General features: G+C 46.9%; 1 protein-coding gene across 2 annotated transcripts in view; it reads right to left on the reverse strand.

The window, feature by feature from the left end:
• Window positions 1-271: 271 nt before the first annotated feature.
• RHOT2 (ras homolog family member T2) overlaps window positions 272-16,602 on the reverse strand; it is a 40,989-nt gene continuing 24,658 nt past the window's right edge. Inside the window, exons 12-19 of one of the 2 annotated variants that reach the window (XM_026704136.2) lie at window positions 15,311-15,395; window positions 13,936-14,081; window positions 13,711-13,811; window positions 11,227-11,357; window positions 9,824-9,904; window positions 9,600-9,722; window positions 8,197-8,399; window positions 272-2,532 (exon numbers count right to left, since the gene is read on the reverse strand). In XM_026704136.2, the coding sequence (XP_026559921.2) occupies window positions 2,415-2,532; window positions 8,197-8,399; window positions 9,600-9,722; window positions 9,824-9,904; window positions 11,227-11,357; window positions 13,711-13,811; window positions 13,936-14,081; window positions 15,311-15,395 (988 nt within the window). In that variant the 3' untranslated portion in view covers window positions 272-2,414. Of the gene's footprint in view, window positions 2,533-5,782; window positions 5,991-8,196; window positions 8,400-9,599; window positions 9,723-9,823; window positions 9,905-11,226; window positions 11,358-13,710; window positions 13,812-13,935; window positions 14,082-15,310; window positions 15,396-16,602 lie in introns of those variants that run through there. The other variant, XM_087912478.1, reaches the window with a different exon arrangement.

The following is a 16,602-nucleotide window of genomic DNA, read 5'->3' on the forward strand; positions in this document are numbered from 1 at the left end:
TTGCCGTGCTGGCTGGGGACTTCTGGAAGTTAAAGTCCACCAGCCAATTCTCGGAGTTGAAGTCCACAAGTGACCACAACTGATCCAATTGACCCAAGTTGGACTTTCAGTCCTAGAATTGACTGGTGGACTTCAACTTCCAGAATTCCCCAGCCAGCACTGCTGACTGGGGAATTCTGGGAGTTGAAATCCACAAGTCCTCAACTGGCCAAGGTTGGATACACAGACTTTCCAGCTGCTGGTTTTATGAAAAAGTTTAGTTTGTTTAAAAAAAAAAGGACCAAAAACGCAAACCAGAATTCCCAAAACATATGTCGGCTGCATCCTATCCCAAGCCCTTGATGCAACTGCCCGAATTAAGGATTCCTGTAGAGAGGGGGGAAAGGATTTAAAAACAGTGCCGGGGAAATAACTTGTTTAAAGTTACTTAGAAAAACACGAGGTCAAGAATGGGAGCTGAATACTGACGGGGAGTTATTTCCTTGGCAATTGATTTGAGACCCAATAACAGAGCTTCTCTTCAGTACGTTAATCTACCTTAAAAAATAATCTTATCAGGAAATGTGAATATTATACCTAGGGTATAAGAGATGCAATTAGCTTGCAGAGTTTTTGATTTATTTCAGTTCATAGACTTGGTGGCGGAGGTCACAACTGTGGACGAGTGGGTGCCTTCTGCTCCTCCACGTGGTCTGCTGCGTCCTTTAATACAGGAGTCCCGAACCCACCAGGCCACAGCCTCATCCCAGGTCTAGAACCATTTAGAACCGGGCTGAGGAAGCGGCAGGTGAGTTCCACGCTCATGTGGAGCCATTCCCCAATTCCCCCCTCCGCCCCACAAAGCTGGAATGATTGGCAAACTCAAGTTTTAAAACAGCCCCTGCATTTCTGGCCTGCAGAAGTAATCTAATGTGGGGATAACAACACAGCCCCAATAAAGTAGGGGTTGCCATCCTAAAGCCAACAACGTTCTGGCTGAAGATGGGGAGCCCCAGGTTGCAAGCACAGAGAAGGAACTCAGAAGAAAACCCCAACCTGTGTCTCACACACACACACAAAAAAGGACCAATCGTGAAGGGTGCCAGAACTGCAAAGTAAAAAAAAAAAAAACCACCCAAACTTTCCTTTTTAGAATTCCTTTCTGAGATTGTTTATGGGACGGGATAAAATCTGGGTTTTTTTTTTCCCCTTTCTACCTCTTGAGCTGTGAACGTAGCTCAGTTTGGGAGCCAAAGATAAAAGAGTTAAAAAGTTTGGAAGATGGCCCTGAGAGGGAGCCCTCGCCTGCTAGACCACCCTGGCCGAGATCCATCGGTAGAGGGGGCTCTTTGAGACCCCCTCCCCTCAAGCCAAAATCTAAAATATAGGAAGAACGTGCAGATTATCGGTTTCCTGGAACATGGGAAAAAGAAGTGGGAAGGGAAAAAGAAACCACACCCCATCACCTATGACTTTTCCACGTGCTGCATTGCTGAATATAGGAAGATGGGCGGCTCCTATAATGGATCCAAGAATATTTGTGGAGGGAGGCAGGTCCTAGTTGCTTCCTCAACTGGCTCTCCAGTTCCCGGAGTAGACAACCTCCCAGGACCTCCTGAACTAGTGAGTGCGAGTGATAGACAGAAGTTTCCAAGCTGCCCCAGAAAACCACACTGGTGCCTTACCATGGGTGTGCAACGAGTCGTGTCCGTGTCAAGAGCGAGAAGTTCAATCTCAGTTCTCCATCCTTCCACCTCCACGGAGGTTCCTCTGTTCTGTGTTTGAGTCACCCCGCCCCAGGAAGACGACCCGGGTGAAATTCCTTCTTAGAAAAAGGGTTCACAAAGTCCCAGAAACCCCAAGAGGAGCCCCAAGACGTCCTTCCAAGCAGGAGATGAAGCAGAAGGTCCAAACAGAGACAACCCCAGAGGGACAAGAGTCTCAGCTTTCCCCAAGACACGTCTATTTTAAAAACATTTACTGGACCGCAGGAGCTTCAGCTTCTGACGAACAGCCAAAAGAGGTTAAAAAAAAAAAACCAAAAACTGCGGGGAAGCTAAGATATTTGTAGGAGCTGAGAGGCCCAGAAGATATCTGATGCTATGGCTTGCAGGATTGGGGGCATTCCCTGAGTGAGAAAAATGCAAATCTTGCCCATGCCAGTTAGGTGACTGCGATGATATCGGAGGATGCTGGTGCAACGGTGGTCATCCACTCCCGTCTGCAACGCCCACCTACCCCTCTGTTGGGAGAAGCCAGGGGGGTAGAACAACGTCCTTCAGATCTCCTTCTGTCTTCCCCTTGCACACTTCTTTGGGGTTTTTGCAAAGTGCTTGGGGGGCAAAGGACGCTGGTTTCCTGGACACGTGGAAAAAAATAATAACCTTAGAGCAAGGGAGGAGGAGAGAGAGAGATCCCTATGTCCTTGCCATGCCCTATTTGTTCTTTATCATTGCTTTGTAGAGACTGATTCCCACAATGGTGGCCACCGCAGCTCCCAAGGCAATCCGGATCCAGAAGGACGAAGTGCCCAACTCGATGTCGTTCAGGTGCCTACAAGAGAAAAGTGTAGCAGATGTGGCTTGAGCAATGACATCTTCCCCATCCTGTGCATTTGACAGCCAAGGTCACAATTAAGGAGCTTGTCTGTTGTCAAGAGTTCCAACAAACCAACTCCAACCCAATAAACCCAAAGGCAAGCATTTCCTCAAAGTTCCCTTTATTATTAGAGGCTAGGCTCGATACCGGTGCTTCGCTATGAAGCTATGTGGTCAGGCTTCGTTTTGGGGGAGGAAAATAAGGGGGGAAATTCTGTCTCTGCCTACCAGCATTGATTGGTATTCATCTGGCTCGCGTCCTGTCGGTGTGTGAGAGAGTTGAAGGCTGTTTGGAAACTGAAAGAATGTTTACTGTGTGAGCAAGGGGACAGCAAGGAGCCTGGGCGTGGCTTAGCTCAACTGATCTATACTAAAGCTGCTTGGTGCTCTGAAACTGAAACTCTTCTCCTCTGCTGGTGTTTTGCATTTGGAACAGATTTTTTTTCCAAATTGGGGAGGGGGAGTAGGACTCCTTAGCACCAGGGAGAGCATTAAGACTTGATAGCCCTGGGTAAACCTGTCCTCCCATGAATTTATCTTATCCCACTTTTAAGGGCAACCAACTTTCAAAGACAGCAAATGTCCACGTTTTGGATAGAAAGGAGCAACTGAATTTGAAAGAAGGGCAAAAGAATCCATCTATGTTAGATTCGAACAGCCCTCTCTCAACAGGGAAGGGGAAATACGACACAATCCTATTTCCAGTTTGCAACACGGCACTTCCAAGAAGATTCCACACCGATTGCACCCCGATTCAGGGCATAAAATAACCCCCTAAGTAGCCTCCACGGCTCTCAGAGAGAGTACTAACAACCAGATGACTGCAAAAAACAGCAATAACAACAACCCACAGTCCTTCCTAGCAGAACCTATCCTACCATTTTCCCCACCATCAGAACTGACCATGATTCTTGTATGAGAAGTGAAACTTTTTCTTCCTCGAGGAAAAATAGTTGAGTTGCCTTTTGAAGAAAATAAACAAATAAGCAAAGCTTTGAGGCAACCAAGTTAAGTGGTAAAGAGGTGACCCGCTGCCCTTGGCAAGAAGATCCATCCCATCAACGGAAAAGCGCCGTTCTTGCAGATCTTTGCCTCCAAGGGCTTCCAGAATTTCATTCCTTTCCAAGGCTTTACAACTATTCAGGTCGGTGTCCTGATATACGAGGCTTAATGGCCCTCAGCCCACAGGGCCTTCAAAGAAGAGGACCAGACAAAGGCAGAGAGGACGAGGAAGACTTGGTCCACTGGATGTGAATGGGAAATGAGAGCTAAATAGAGCGATTTGTATCTGGAGGCGGTGCATCCTCTCAATAAGAACACTGCGGTGGCTCGGTGGCGAAGACGCTGAGCTTGTCGATCAGAGAGGTCGGCAGTTCAAATCCCCAGCGCCGTGTGTAACGGAGTGAGCTCCTGTTATTAGTCATCCCAGCTTCTGCCAAACTAGAAGTTCGAAAGCACCTAAAGAATGCAAATAGAAAAATAGGGACCCCTTTGGTGGGAAGGGAACGGCGTTCCTCTGTGTGCCTTTGGCATTTAGTCCAGCTGGCCGCATGACCACGGAGACGTCTCCGGACAGCGCTGGCTCTTCTTCGGCTTTGTAATGGAGATGAGCACGGCCCCCTAGAGCTGGGAACAACTAGCCCTCATGTGCAAGGGGAACCTTTACCTTAATCACGTGAAATGGGAAAGGATGGCTTCGTTGTCTCGCCGGCTGACATTTCGCCGGATGGCACGGCCATTTGGCCTGCCAGCAACGCTCTTCCTCTCTTCAGGGTCTGGAGGAGAGTGTTCTGACCTCGGCTTGTTCCCAAGATCGTGAAGCGGACTCCTCGTCCCGATAAAACACCAGCAGTTTGGCAGTTCGAATCTTACCAGGGTCAAGGTTGACTCAGCCTTCCCAGGTGGGTCAAATGAGGGCCCAGATTGTTGGGGAGCTGACTCTGCAAACCACTTAGAGGGGGCTGTGAAGCACTGTGAAGTCTAAGTGCCACTGCCACTGCCATTGGCCTCTCTCTCTTCTGCTCTTATTCCCTTTCTCATTCTCCTTCCTGGTGGCACAGTGGTTAAAAATGCAATATTGCAGGCTGCAGACTCTGCCAACTCCCAGCAGTTCGATCTTGACCGGCTCCAGGTTGACTCGGCCTTCCGTCCTTCTGAAGTGGGTAAAATGAGGACCCAGATTATTGGGATCAATAGGCTCATTCTGTAAACTGCTTAGAGGGGGCTGGAAAGCACTGTGAAGCGGTATATAAGTCTAAGGGCTACTGCTATTGTCCTTTCCTTTCCTTTCCTTTCCTTTCCTTTCCTTTCCTTTCCTTTCCTTTCCTTTCCTTTCCTCTCCTCTCCCTTCCCTTTCCTTTCTTTCCATGGTGTGCAGTGGATAGAATTTAGCATTGCAGACTAAGTCTGCCCCACTGCCAGGAGTTTGATCCTAACCGGCTCAAGGTTGACTCAGCCTTCCCTCCTTCCGAAGTGGGTAAAATGAGGGCCCAGATTATTGGGGTCAATAGGCTGATTCTGTAAACCGCTTAGAGGGGGCTGCAAAGCACCGTGAAGCGGTATATAAGTCTAAGGGCTCCTCCTCTTGCTACTCCTCTGTCAGAGACGGGCCCCAGTGCCTTAGCCTAGCTTTGCTTTTACAGGTGAATGCATTTGCGCTGCGATGCCAGCTGCTGTTGACGCCAATCCCAGAACGGGGCTTCACACTCACGCAGGCAATGCTGCATTCTGCTTGAAGCTTTAACTGCAAAGGGTGAAGAATGAATATGGCCCCAGAAAGCAGCCGTGGGTCCTAAATCAAGAGGATGGAAAGGAAAGGCAGAACAAAACAAAAAAAGTGAGCCAGGGCTTGAAGGAATGAAAAATGGGTTGGGGAAGAAGAAAGAGGAGAGAGGAGAGGAATGAAAATCAAGAGGAGGGGAAGGCGAAGCCCTCAAATTCAGTACTTGAGCCAAAGGTGCTCTTTATTTTTTATTTTCTTTTTTCTGGAGGCAACTGGGTTTTGTTTTTTTCTTTTGAAGACGTTTTGCTTCTCATCCAAGAAGCTTCTTCAGCTCTGACTGGATGGTGGGGAATAGAAGGGTTTATACTCCTTGCAGACAGCTGGTCATTTGCATCCTTTGAGAGGGTCGTTGAGGCCACTTGGAGGTTTGCCTGTGTCCTCAGGGTCACCTGGGTTAGTGCTCCTGGTTCCTGCAGCCTGCAACTTTTTCCTCTGGAAATCCATTCCTGCTCCCACACCATTCCAAGGTTGTTTATCCCAAATTCCACAGCTAAAAGTCTGTCGAGATTCTCAGTCATCCAGATCATGGTTATAAAGGTGCTTTTTTTCAGGAGGCAACTGGACTTTCTGGTTTTGTTTTTGAAGACGTTTCGCTTCTCATCCAAGAAGCTTCTTCAACTCTGACAGATATCCTGAAGAAGAAGCAGAAGAAGCTTCTTGGATGAGAAGCAAAACGTCTTCAAAAGAAAAAAAACAAAAAAAAACAAGGAAGTCCAGTTGCCTCCAGAAAAAGCACCTTTGGGACAAACCATGACCTGGAGGGCTGAGAATCTCTACTGACTTTCAGGTAGTCCTTGGCTTACAACAATTCATTTAGTGACCGTCCGAAGTTACAAGGGCGCTGAAAAAAGTGACGCATGACCGCTTTTCACACTTACGACGGTGGCACCATCCCCATGGCCAGTGATCAGTATTCAGAGGCAACTGATTCGTGTTTAAGACGGTCCTGGGGTCATGTGATTTTTTTTGGTGACTTTCGTACCATCCAAGTCCCTGGGGAAGCCAGATTCATCTAACAACCGTGTCACTAAGAATGACAGCGCTCCACTTAACAACGGTGGCAAGAAAGGTCGTAAACCGGGACACACATTCACTTCCTCGATGCCTCCCTGAGCAGCAGGAAGGTCGGGCTCAATGGCTAGTCGTAAGTCGAGGACTGCCTGTATCCTCTTTATGGATGAGCGTGCTTTCTTTTGGCATCTGGCAGACCTATCGCCCGAGTCGTGATATGTTTCCACAATAGGATATGCTGAGCATTAAAGGAACCGGAGATAAAATTAGATCCTTCTAAAGGAATGTCTGTTATCAATCACCCCCTCTCCTTTTCTCCCTCACTATAAATTCCTCTTTTAACACACGGACTTTCTTCCCTCCACTCTCTCTCTCTCTCTCTCTCTCTCTCTCTCTCTCTCTCTCTCTCTCTCTCTCTCTCTCCAGGATGTATTTGAATGATTAAAAACTGGAACAGAAGGAGAGCAAGATCCGAATACAAGAGCTCAGATCAAGCCATCCTTGGTGCCTTTGTTGATTTTAATGGAATATAAATAATGGATTCTCCACCCCTACAGAGAAAGAGAGAGAGAGAGAGAGAGAGAGAAAGAGAGAGAGAGAGAGAGAGAGAGAGAAAGAGAGAGAGAGAGAGGGAGAAGGGGAGAGAGAAAGGGAGAGAGGGAACAAGAGAGAGGTTGGGTTTTTTTTTTCCTTTTGACAAGATTTTGAAAGAGGTTTCCTATCGCTTCTTTCCTACGGCGGAGAGAGAATGACTGACCACCCCCAAGACACTCAGTTGGCTTCGGGCCTCGGACTAGAACTCCCACTTTTCCTGGTTTCTAGTTTGTGGCTTAATCTCTACACCAATGTTCCTCAGTTCTCCTGGTTGAGGAATTGTGGGAGTCGAAGTATCTCAAATAGCAATAGCACTTAAGACTTTATGTACCACTTTGTAGTGCTTTCCAGCCCTCTCTACGCGGTTACAGAGTCAGCCTCTTGCCCCCAACAATCTGGGTCCTCATTTTACACACCTCGGAAGGACGGAAGGCTGAGTCAACCTGGAGCCAGTCAGGATTGAACTGCTGGCAGTCAGCAGAGTCAGCCTGCAATGCTACACTCTAACCACTGCGCCACCATGGCTCAATAGAATGACACCAGCCAGGGCACAGAACAACTCAAAGAAGCAGTGCAAGATCAGAAGATGTGGAGAGAGGCCCACAGAGCAGGAAGCTGACAGTCAGCAGAAGCAGCCTGCAGTAGTGCACTCTAACCACTGCACCATTGTGGCAAATGTTGCCAAGGTTGACCCAAAGGTTTTTTCCCCCCAAGAAGGGGAGGGGGGGAAGAGAGAGAGAGAGAGAGAGAGAGAAGGGGAGAGAGAAAGGGAGAGAGGGAACAAGAGAGAGAACGAGAGAGAGAACAAGAGAGAATGAGAAAACCAGAGAGAATGAGAGAGAGAGAGAGAGAGAGATGGTTATCAGCACTTAGCAGAGCCCTGGTAGTGCAGTGGTTGAAATGCAGAACTAACTTCCTTCCTTCCTTCCTTCCTTGGTATGCAGTGGTTAGAATGCAGTATTGTAGGCTAACACTGCCAACTGCCAGAGGTTCGATCCTGATGGGGCTCAGGGTTGACTCAGCTTTCCTTCCTTCCGAGGTTGGTAAAGCGAGGACCCAAATTTTTTGGGCCAAATATGTTGAACTCTGTAAACCGCTTAGAGAGGGCTGGAAAGCACTGTGAAGCGGTATGTAAGTCTAAAGGCTATTGCTATTTGCACCAATCTTCCATTGTAGACGTATCTCTTGGTGTGCGTTTTGTCTGTGTTCGGAACGAAGGAAGAAAACACTTACGGAAACGTGGCGGCCGTGGCTAGTTTGGTGTAGACGGCGGTGTTGAGGAGTTCCTGGCTGACGCAGGAGAAGTAAAACGGGGGCTGCAAACGGTGTTTGTAGCAGAACTCAGCTGGCGAGAAGCCGTGCGGAAGGGACGTTTCCGGCAGGTCCGTTTTGGAAGCCACAAAGAGACAAGGGATCTGGCTGTCCAGGTAGTGTTGCTGTGGAAGGCAAGGAAGAACAGGCGGTGGTAGTTATTGACTGCATGGGCCTATCGTACATGTAGTCCTCGAGTTACGACCACAATGGAGTCCAACACAGCTGTGGGTTGCTGACCCCTGGGTTAGTTGTAGGAGAGGGAATCCAACTTTTAGCAAAGACTTTTAGAAGAACCCCCTCTGGGAAGAGCCGTTGCAGTCAAATTTTCCGTTTTTGATGTTTATTTATTAAGCAATCAATCCTTCAAATATCATCCCCCGTTTTTATTGCAGTTATCGATCAGCACAAAGCAAATCACAAAGCTGAAATTAACTATGGATGGAAAAGCTAGACAGGGAGGCTTAAAAGAAATTAAAGGGATGCATCCAGGGAATATTAACTAAGAAAAGAGTAATAGGACTAGAAATTGTTAAGACAAAGGAGTCGGGATAATATAAGGATTATTTTCGAGAGCCAAATTAAAAAGTTAGGGTAGGTGCCACCAAACAACAGCAGTGAAAAGAGGAGATTCAGATTGTGACTTCAGTTAGGAGGAAGCCTCAGATAATAACCAAGTTTCCTAAAACATTTCTCTTTCCTTTACTTCTTTTATACATGGAAACTCTGGGTTAATTTTTTTTTTCCAAATTAAATTTGCAGGCAGCAGTAAGAAAGCTCCACAGATGGGGTGGAGAGGAGAAAGGAGGAAAAAGGATGAACTTTCAAAGATAGCTGTCTCTCTCTTCTCTTTCTCATCTTTTTCTCTTTCTTTCCTCTCTCCTCTCTTCTATTATCTCTCTTTCTCTCTCGCTATTATCTTATCTATCTATCTATCTATCTATCTATCTATCTATCTATCTATCTATCTATCTATCTATCTATCTATCTATAAACAAGCTCTATCTATATCTACAATCTATTATCTCTAATATCCACCTATTTTCTCTAATATTTATCTATCTGTCTATCTGTCTGTCTTTCCATCTATCCATCCATACATCCATCCATCCATCTACCCACCCACCCACCCACCTACCTAGCTACCATATTTAAGAACTGCCAATCATCCTCAGGACAGACTCTGAGTGATGTACAATAAAGAATTAGAAGTATAAAAACATTTCAGAAAATTTAAGAGACAAGAAAACTTAAAATTAATTAAATTTTAGCATCAAACTTTGGAGACCTACTGCTTCTGAAGCCAGCCAAGCAGAAAAGCTCACCTTATAAATATTAGCACAGTAATTAAAAGACTTGAGGTCTGTCACGTCATACAAGAAGCAGGCAACATCACACGTTGCGTCAAAGGTCTTTGCAAATTCCACATCGGCCTCAATCTCATGCAGCTGTAGAGAAATGCAGAAGAGATTCATATTCTTTCTCAACTAAATGCCCACCCAATGCATCAGGGATTTTTTTAAAAAATGAATGAATAGATCACACTTACAATTAAATACTTTTCCTGTCCATTGACCAGCACGGTATTAATTGAATAGGATGATTTGTTTTCTTCAGATTCACTTTGGACCTGAAACAGGGAGGGAGTGAAGAAGGAAGGATGTTTTGAGGTAAAAGAAAGAAGGAAGATTGATTTTGAGGTAAAAGAAATATCGATTTGGGGGTAAAAGAAAGAAGGAAGATTGATTTTGAGGTAAAAGGAAGGGAGGAGGAAGATTGATTTTGATGAGGAAGGTAGGTTGATTTTTATATAAAAGAAAGAAGATTGATTTTGATGTAAAAGGGAGGGAAGGAACGAAGGGAGGGAGCAAGGAAGGGAAAAAAAGGAAGGAAATTGATGACTGCTTATTGCGTCCAACCTGATACTGTCTAGATGCTTGGGAATGCCACTTCAACAATCATGAAAATTGAAAATCCTTGGACTTTTAGTTTTAGTAGTCCAGAAACACCCCACTCCTTCATATTTAGCAGAAGAAGGGACAAGCTGCATTCCGGAAGCCTAGAATGATCTAAAGAAAAGTGGGCTTCAAACTTAAACATCCTAAGACATCACCGCCCCTCAGATTCCAAAGACTGGCATGTGGAAAAAGCCAGTGGGGCAATGGCTGTGGTTGAGACAATGGGCTAGGAATGGGAAGGACCAGGTTCACATCCACCTGCCATCTAGCAAGCTAGGGTGGCAGGAAGGTGGTATAAGAGCCGTGGTGATGCAGTGGCTAGAGTGTAGTACTGCAGGCTGTTTCTGCTGCCTGCTGGCTGCCTGCAGTTTGGCAGTTTGAATCCCACCGGGCTCAAGGTTGACTCGGCCTTCCATCCTTCCGAGGCGGATAAAATGAGGACCCAGATTGTTGGGGGAAAGGGGCTGACTCTGTAAAACACTTAAGAGAGGGCTGGAAAGCACCACGAAGCAGTATAGAAGTCTAGTCCTCTTGCTAATTACTGTAGTTGATTGGATGTCGCATTAGGAGCCCTGGTGGCGCAGTGGTTAGAATGTGGTACTGCAGGCTGCCCAGAGTCTGGAGTTCAGTCCTGACTGATTCAAGGTTGACTCAGACTTCCATCTTTCTGAGTCCGGTAAAACGAGGACCCAGATCATTGGGGGCAATAGGCTGACTCTAAACTGCTGAGAGAGGGCTGTAAAACACCGTGAAGCGCTATATAAGTCTAAGGGAAATTGCCATATCATCTGCCAGAAATACCTAGGTCAGTTTTTCTCAACCTGGACAACTTTAAGATGTGTGGACTTCAACTCCCAGAATCCCCCAGCCCAGCCACGAAACCCTGACTTAGGGCCTCTTGAGATCAACCATCAAGGTTCACCTTGATTCATCTGAACTGAAATGTATGCTTCGTTTTGATCTAAGCGGGAGATTAAATTCACCCAGGACTTACCACCACATTCTTCCCTAGAAAGGCCTGCAGGAAAGCAGACTTGCCGGATCCCTGAGACCCAATCACTTTGCACAGGAAGACATTCCGGTGAGTCTGGCCTTTCTCCAAGTCAATCTTTTTTTCCCGGGTGACTGGAACAAAAGGGAGAGAGGTGGATGAGGAAGGATACTGAAGGAAGAGGCCTTCTCTTCCTGCATCCCTAACGCCTTGGCGCCTTTGTCAGCGTTCCAACCAACCAACTCCAAACCAATAAACCTCCGAGACAAGCGTTTCTTCAAAGGTCCATTTTAGTGGTACATCTGGGAAAACCCGAATCGGAGAGTTCCGGGTTTTCCCTTCCCAAAAGAAAATCAAAGTTCCATCCCCCGCGTCCATCAGTCCATCACATCAAACCTTTGTCCCCACTGGAGACATCCCTCCCTTCCAGGTCACTCCCCTCCAGGTGCAGGGCAACATGTCCTTGACTCTCTGAGAAAGAATGTTGTTTGGTCTAATCTTCTACCTCTCTGTGAAATCCCTCCTCCCAAATTCCAAGGCACTTAAATGTGGCAGCTTCAAAGCTTCTAAGTAAAATATGGCTTCTAAGGCTGACAAACATATTTCAATGCAATACATGTAGTTTTTGACGACTTACAACAGTTCCTTTAGTGACCGTTCCAAGTTCAAGGTTGACGCAGCCTTCCGTCCTTCCAAGGCGGGGAAAATGTGGACCCGGATTGTTGGGGGCAAGAGGCTGACTCTTGAAACCACTTAGAGCGGGCTGGAAAGCACCGCACTATGAAATCCCCTCTCCCAAATTCCCAGACACTGAATGTGGCAGCCTCGAAGTGAAATACGGCTTCCAAGCCCGACAGCGTTTTTTTTGCAGGAAGCAAGAAGGAGGCGAGTTTAATTCCAGGCAGTGGATTCGTTCTGGAGGTTTAGGCCAAGTCTGGGAGGGGTGGCTGAGTCTCCAGTTCCCCCACGCTATAGGTCAGTGATGGCGGACCTTTTAGTTGTGGTGTACCGAAAGCGAGTGCCTGCTGACACTCACAATGCAATGTGTCCTGCCACACACACACCCCCGCGTTTGCGTGCGCAACCTCCCCCACTTACCTGCACTGCACGCACCTCTAACCTGATTTTCAGCCCATTTGAGGCCTTTTTCAGACTCCTGGAGGCTCAAGGGAAGCCTCTACACCCTTTAGAAGCCGAAAAGCAGGCCTCCAAATACTGGAAGTGACGAACCGGAAGTACCGAAATGATGAAACGGGCCTGTTTTTCGGCCTCCAAAGGCTGCAGAGGCTTCCCTTGAGCCTCTGGGAGGCCGAAAAAGGTCTCATAACGGGCTGAAAACCAGCTGGGAGGCGCATGGATGCACAGTGCAGGTAAGTTTGGCTGTGGCTTGCATGCCCACGCATGCCACTTGTGGCACACGTGCCATATGTTCACCATCACGGCTATAGGCAGTCCTCAACTTACGACAACAGGGTGGGGCAGAATTTCGACTGCCCAAGCGAGGTGTTTAAAAGAGTTGTGCCTGATTTTTATGACCTTTCTGCCACGGTTGTGAAGCGAGATCGCTGCAGTTTGTTAAGCAAACCACACGGTCGTTAAGTGAATCCAGCTTCCCCTGAATTGACTTGGCTTTGTTGGAAGCTGGCTGGGAGGTTGCAAATGGGGATCACTTGACCCCAGAGACCCTGCAACCCTCGTAAATATGTGTCCGCTGCCGTGTCCAAATTCTGATCATATGACCATGTGGGAATGCTGCTGAATGGTCGTAACCGCAAGGACCAGTTGTAAGTCACCTTTTTCAGAGCTCTTGTAACTTTGAACAGCTATTGTAGGGTGGTTGAACACGTAGTTCAACTTAAGACTCCAACTGAGCCCAAATTTTCTGTTGCTAAGCGAGACAGTCATTAAGTGAATTTTGCCCCTTTCTTGCCACTGTTGTTAAGTGAATCACTGCAATTGCTAAGTTAGTAACATGGCTGTTAAGTGAGTCAGGCTTTCCCCATTGGCTTTGCTTGCCAGAAGGTGGCAAAAGCAGATCAAATGATTCCGAAAAACTGCAACCGTCATAAATATAAAATAGTTCCAAGCATCTGAATTTTGATCATTTTTTAAAAATTGATTTTCTATTAAATAGATTTCTTAGTGTTTAATAAACACCCTGTTGTCAGGGTATTTAGTTTTCTTAAAAATACAAATTTGCATTCTTAATCTCCACCCCATTTTTCTCACCATGGGTCAAATAAACTCCACGTTTGATAATATTCTACATCCTCTTTCCGTTTCATTTTCAGTGGCATTGAATTTTGATCTCGTGATGCTGCAACGGTCGTAAAGGTGAAAAACAGTCACAAGTCACTTTTTTCCAGTGCCGCTGTAACTTGGAACGGTCATTAAACGAACTCATCAAGTGGAGGGCTATCTGTGACTTGGAGAACTAACTCCGCACCTGAGTTCAGAAAAGAGGAGAGGGTTCGGCAGGCGATTTACCTGTGATGGCGTAAATCTGAGAGTCCTGCTGAGAGAAGATGGGATACCCCAGGTAGCCCAAGTGTTCCAAGCAGCGACGGATGTCCAGGTACGCAACCAGCCTGGGGGGAAAAAAATCCAAGCACAGAAAAAAAAAAAAAGAAGCACACCTGTTATAGGACCAAGCCACCCAAGGGCAGGGCAGGCAAAGTGGTCTGACGGGAGGCAGAGAGAGGCTGCGCTTACGTCCACTGGCAGAGGAATCCATGCAGGGAAAGCAGGCCGTTATCTGTGGTGCATACCGTGTGGTAGAGCTCAGGTCCCCAGGGGATGTAGGGGAACACACCAAAGAAGTTCTGCAGCTCGGCAGGCGAGAGGGCGCCGTCATGATCCTACAAGCCCAGAGGAAAGAAACAGGCCCTGAGAGGCGGACAACAAGGCCACCAGGCCTAGAGCAGCCCGAGAAAGCCCTCTGCTTCTTCGGTCACTTCAGCTACAAGGTCTGCAGGATGATGAGTCCTCGCCCTTAGCTTCTCCCTTGCTACAGACAACAAGACCACTATGCCCACAGCAGCCCTTCTTCGGTAACTCCAGCTACCCAAATGATCAGGGTGCTGTGGCCCTTGTTCTTAACATCTGGCATAGTTTTGGCCGGAGTAGTCAGATCAAAAGCTGCACGGAGGGCTCTTCCTGCCTTGAGTCAAATTTTGGAGAAAGATGTTGAGACTCTACAACAGGGGTTCCCAACCGGGGGTGCGAGACGATAATCCAGGGGGTGCGAGAAAAGTCCAGGTAAATAATAGGATACTGGCTATATGTTGGCATTTTTATTTATTATGCAATGGATTGACTTTGTTTTCATTTTAGGGTTAAGTACCGTTATTTAGTGGCCGTCACATACATAGCTGAAAAGATTCAACCCTACCGTATATTTAACGCGTTCAGTAGTTCCTAAAAGTCTAAATTTCAGAGGGTGCGAGGTTCGAGTGAAATTTCTTTAGGGGTGCGGGGCGAAAAAAAGGTTAGGAACCACTGCTTTAGAAAGAGTGCAGAGAAGAGCAACAAAGAGGATTAGGGGACTGGAGGCTAAAACATATAAAAGAATGGTTGCTGGAACGGAGTATGTCCAGTTTGATAAAAGAGGTTGGAACAGAAATTTTCACAAACTGGCCTTCATAGCCTGTCTCTCCTGCCAATCGCCCCATGGGTCAGTGCTGCTTTCCATCACCAACCGAGAACTAAAGAGGTCTACTTCTTTCTTTCTGGGCAAGATGGCCTCGAGAGAGGGACCAGTTTAACGCCGTATCCAAAGGAACACGACAGCTTTGCTTCCCTTTTTCCTGTCAAATTGATGTTGTTTCTTCTCCCAACCAAGGAAACTTTCGGATTGACGTTTATATTTCTTCTACGGGCCTTTTTTCTCCTTCCATTCTTCCAAAATTCTTATTTCCATATCGCTCATCATTTGAACTTAGATACAGGCCACAATGACCTGTCTTGGCATCTCTATCAACGCTTTGCCAGACTGACATGGGATCAACCCCGATGCAGCCTCTCTGGGGGCGGGGGGCGTGCATGAGCCACAATGAAGACGTTACGTTTCTGCCTCTCCGCTGCTTACCTTGTCATGTTTCTCAAACATCCGTTGCAGGAATTGGTACCCAAAGTGGTTGAGCTCTGTGGAACAATCCTGGGGTACTTGGATCCTGAAGGAGACCAGAGCAGAATTTGAGGTAGGATCTGGAGGGGTGAATTTTCCAACTACTACAAACCATAAGCCATCTGAGACATCAAAAACAATGCCAGCATTCCATTTCCATTCAGCACTCAGAAACGAACAATCCAAGTAAGAATTTATTAGAGAAGTGATACTGGCGCATCTGGGAAAACCCGAATCCGGGAGTTCCGGGTTTTCCCTTCCCAGTTGAAAAATCAAAAGCTCATCCCCTGCACCCACCAATCCATTGTCAACTCATAAAATAGTTCTCTGGTCTTTTTAGAGTTTGCCAACAGAAAGGGAGGGGGAAGCAGTGGACAGCTTGCATTCCATAAATGTTTTCAAAGATAGTAACTAGGTGACTGAAGTTTCTGCCGTGCAAAATTTTAACTTGAGAAGATGATTGAAGACTCTTGGCTATGGATTGTCCCATTGGAGAATATGAAATAGGATACACCCAGGGGGTGGGGGAAAACAACCAGGGTCAAGGGTGACAATGAATGATGTGTCTCAGAGTTGGCTACACCCAGGCAGTGCCGGACATGTTAACTCCAAATAAATCCTTTTGGAGTTTGGCTAGAGACTCATGATTTAAATGGGGTTAAGTGTTGGAATCCTGACATCCATCACATGGTCCAATCAACCATTGTCCCCACTGGAGACATCCCTCCCTTCCAGGTCACTCCCCTCCAGGCGCAGGGCAACATGTCCTTGACTCTCTGAGAAAGGATGTTGTTGTGTCTGATCTTCTACCTCTTTGTGAAATCCCCCCTCCCAAATTCCAAGGCACTCCAATGTGGCAGCCTCAAAGCTCCTAAGTAAGATATGGCTTCCAAGACTGACAAACATATTGCAATGCAATGCAAGTCCTTGAGTTACAGCAGTTCCTTTAGTGACCGTTCAAAGTTCAAGGTTGATGCAGCCTCCCGTCCTTCCAAGGTGTGTAAAATGAGAATCCAGATTGCTGGGGGCAAGAGGCTGACTTAGAGAGGGCTGGAAAGCACTATAAAGCGGTATATAAGTCTAAGTGCTATTGCTATCTTCCTTCCTTCCTTCCTTCCTTCCTTCCTTCCTTCCTTCCTTCCTTCCTTCCTTCCTTCTTTCCTTCCTTCCTTCCTCCCTCCCTCCCTCCCTCCCATGGTGCACAGTGGGTACAATGCAGCATTGCAGACTAAATCTGCCCACTGCCAGGAGTT

This window comes from Pseudonaja textilis, chromosome 14 (genome assembly GCF_049901715.1).
Source record: "Pseudonaja textilis isolate UNSWEBS1 chromosome 14, rPseTex1.2, whole genome shotgun sequence".
NCBI classification, from domain to species: domain Eukaryota; kingdom Metazoa; phylum Chordata; class Lepidosauria; order Squamata; family Elapidae; genus Pseudonaja; species Pseudonaja textilis.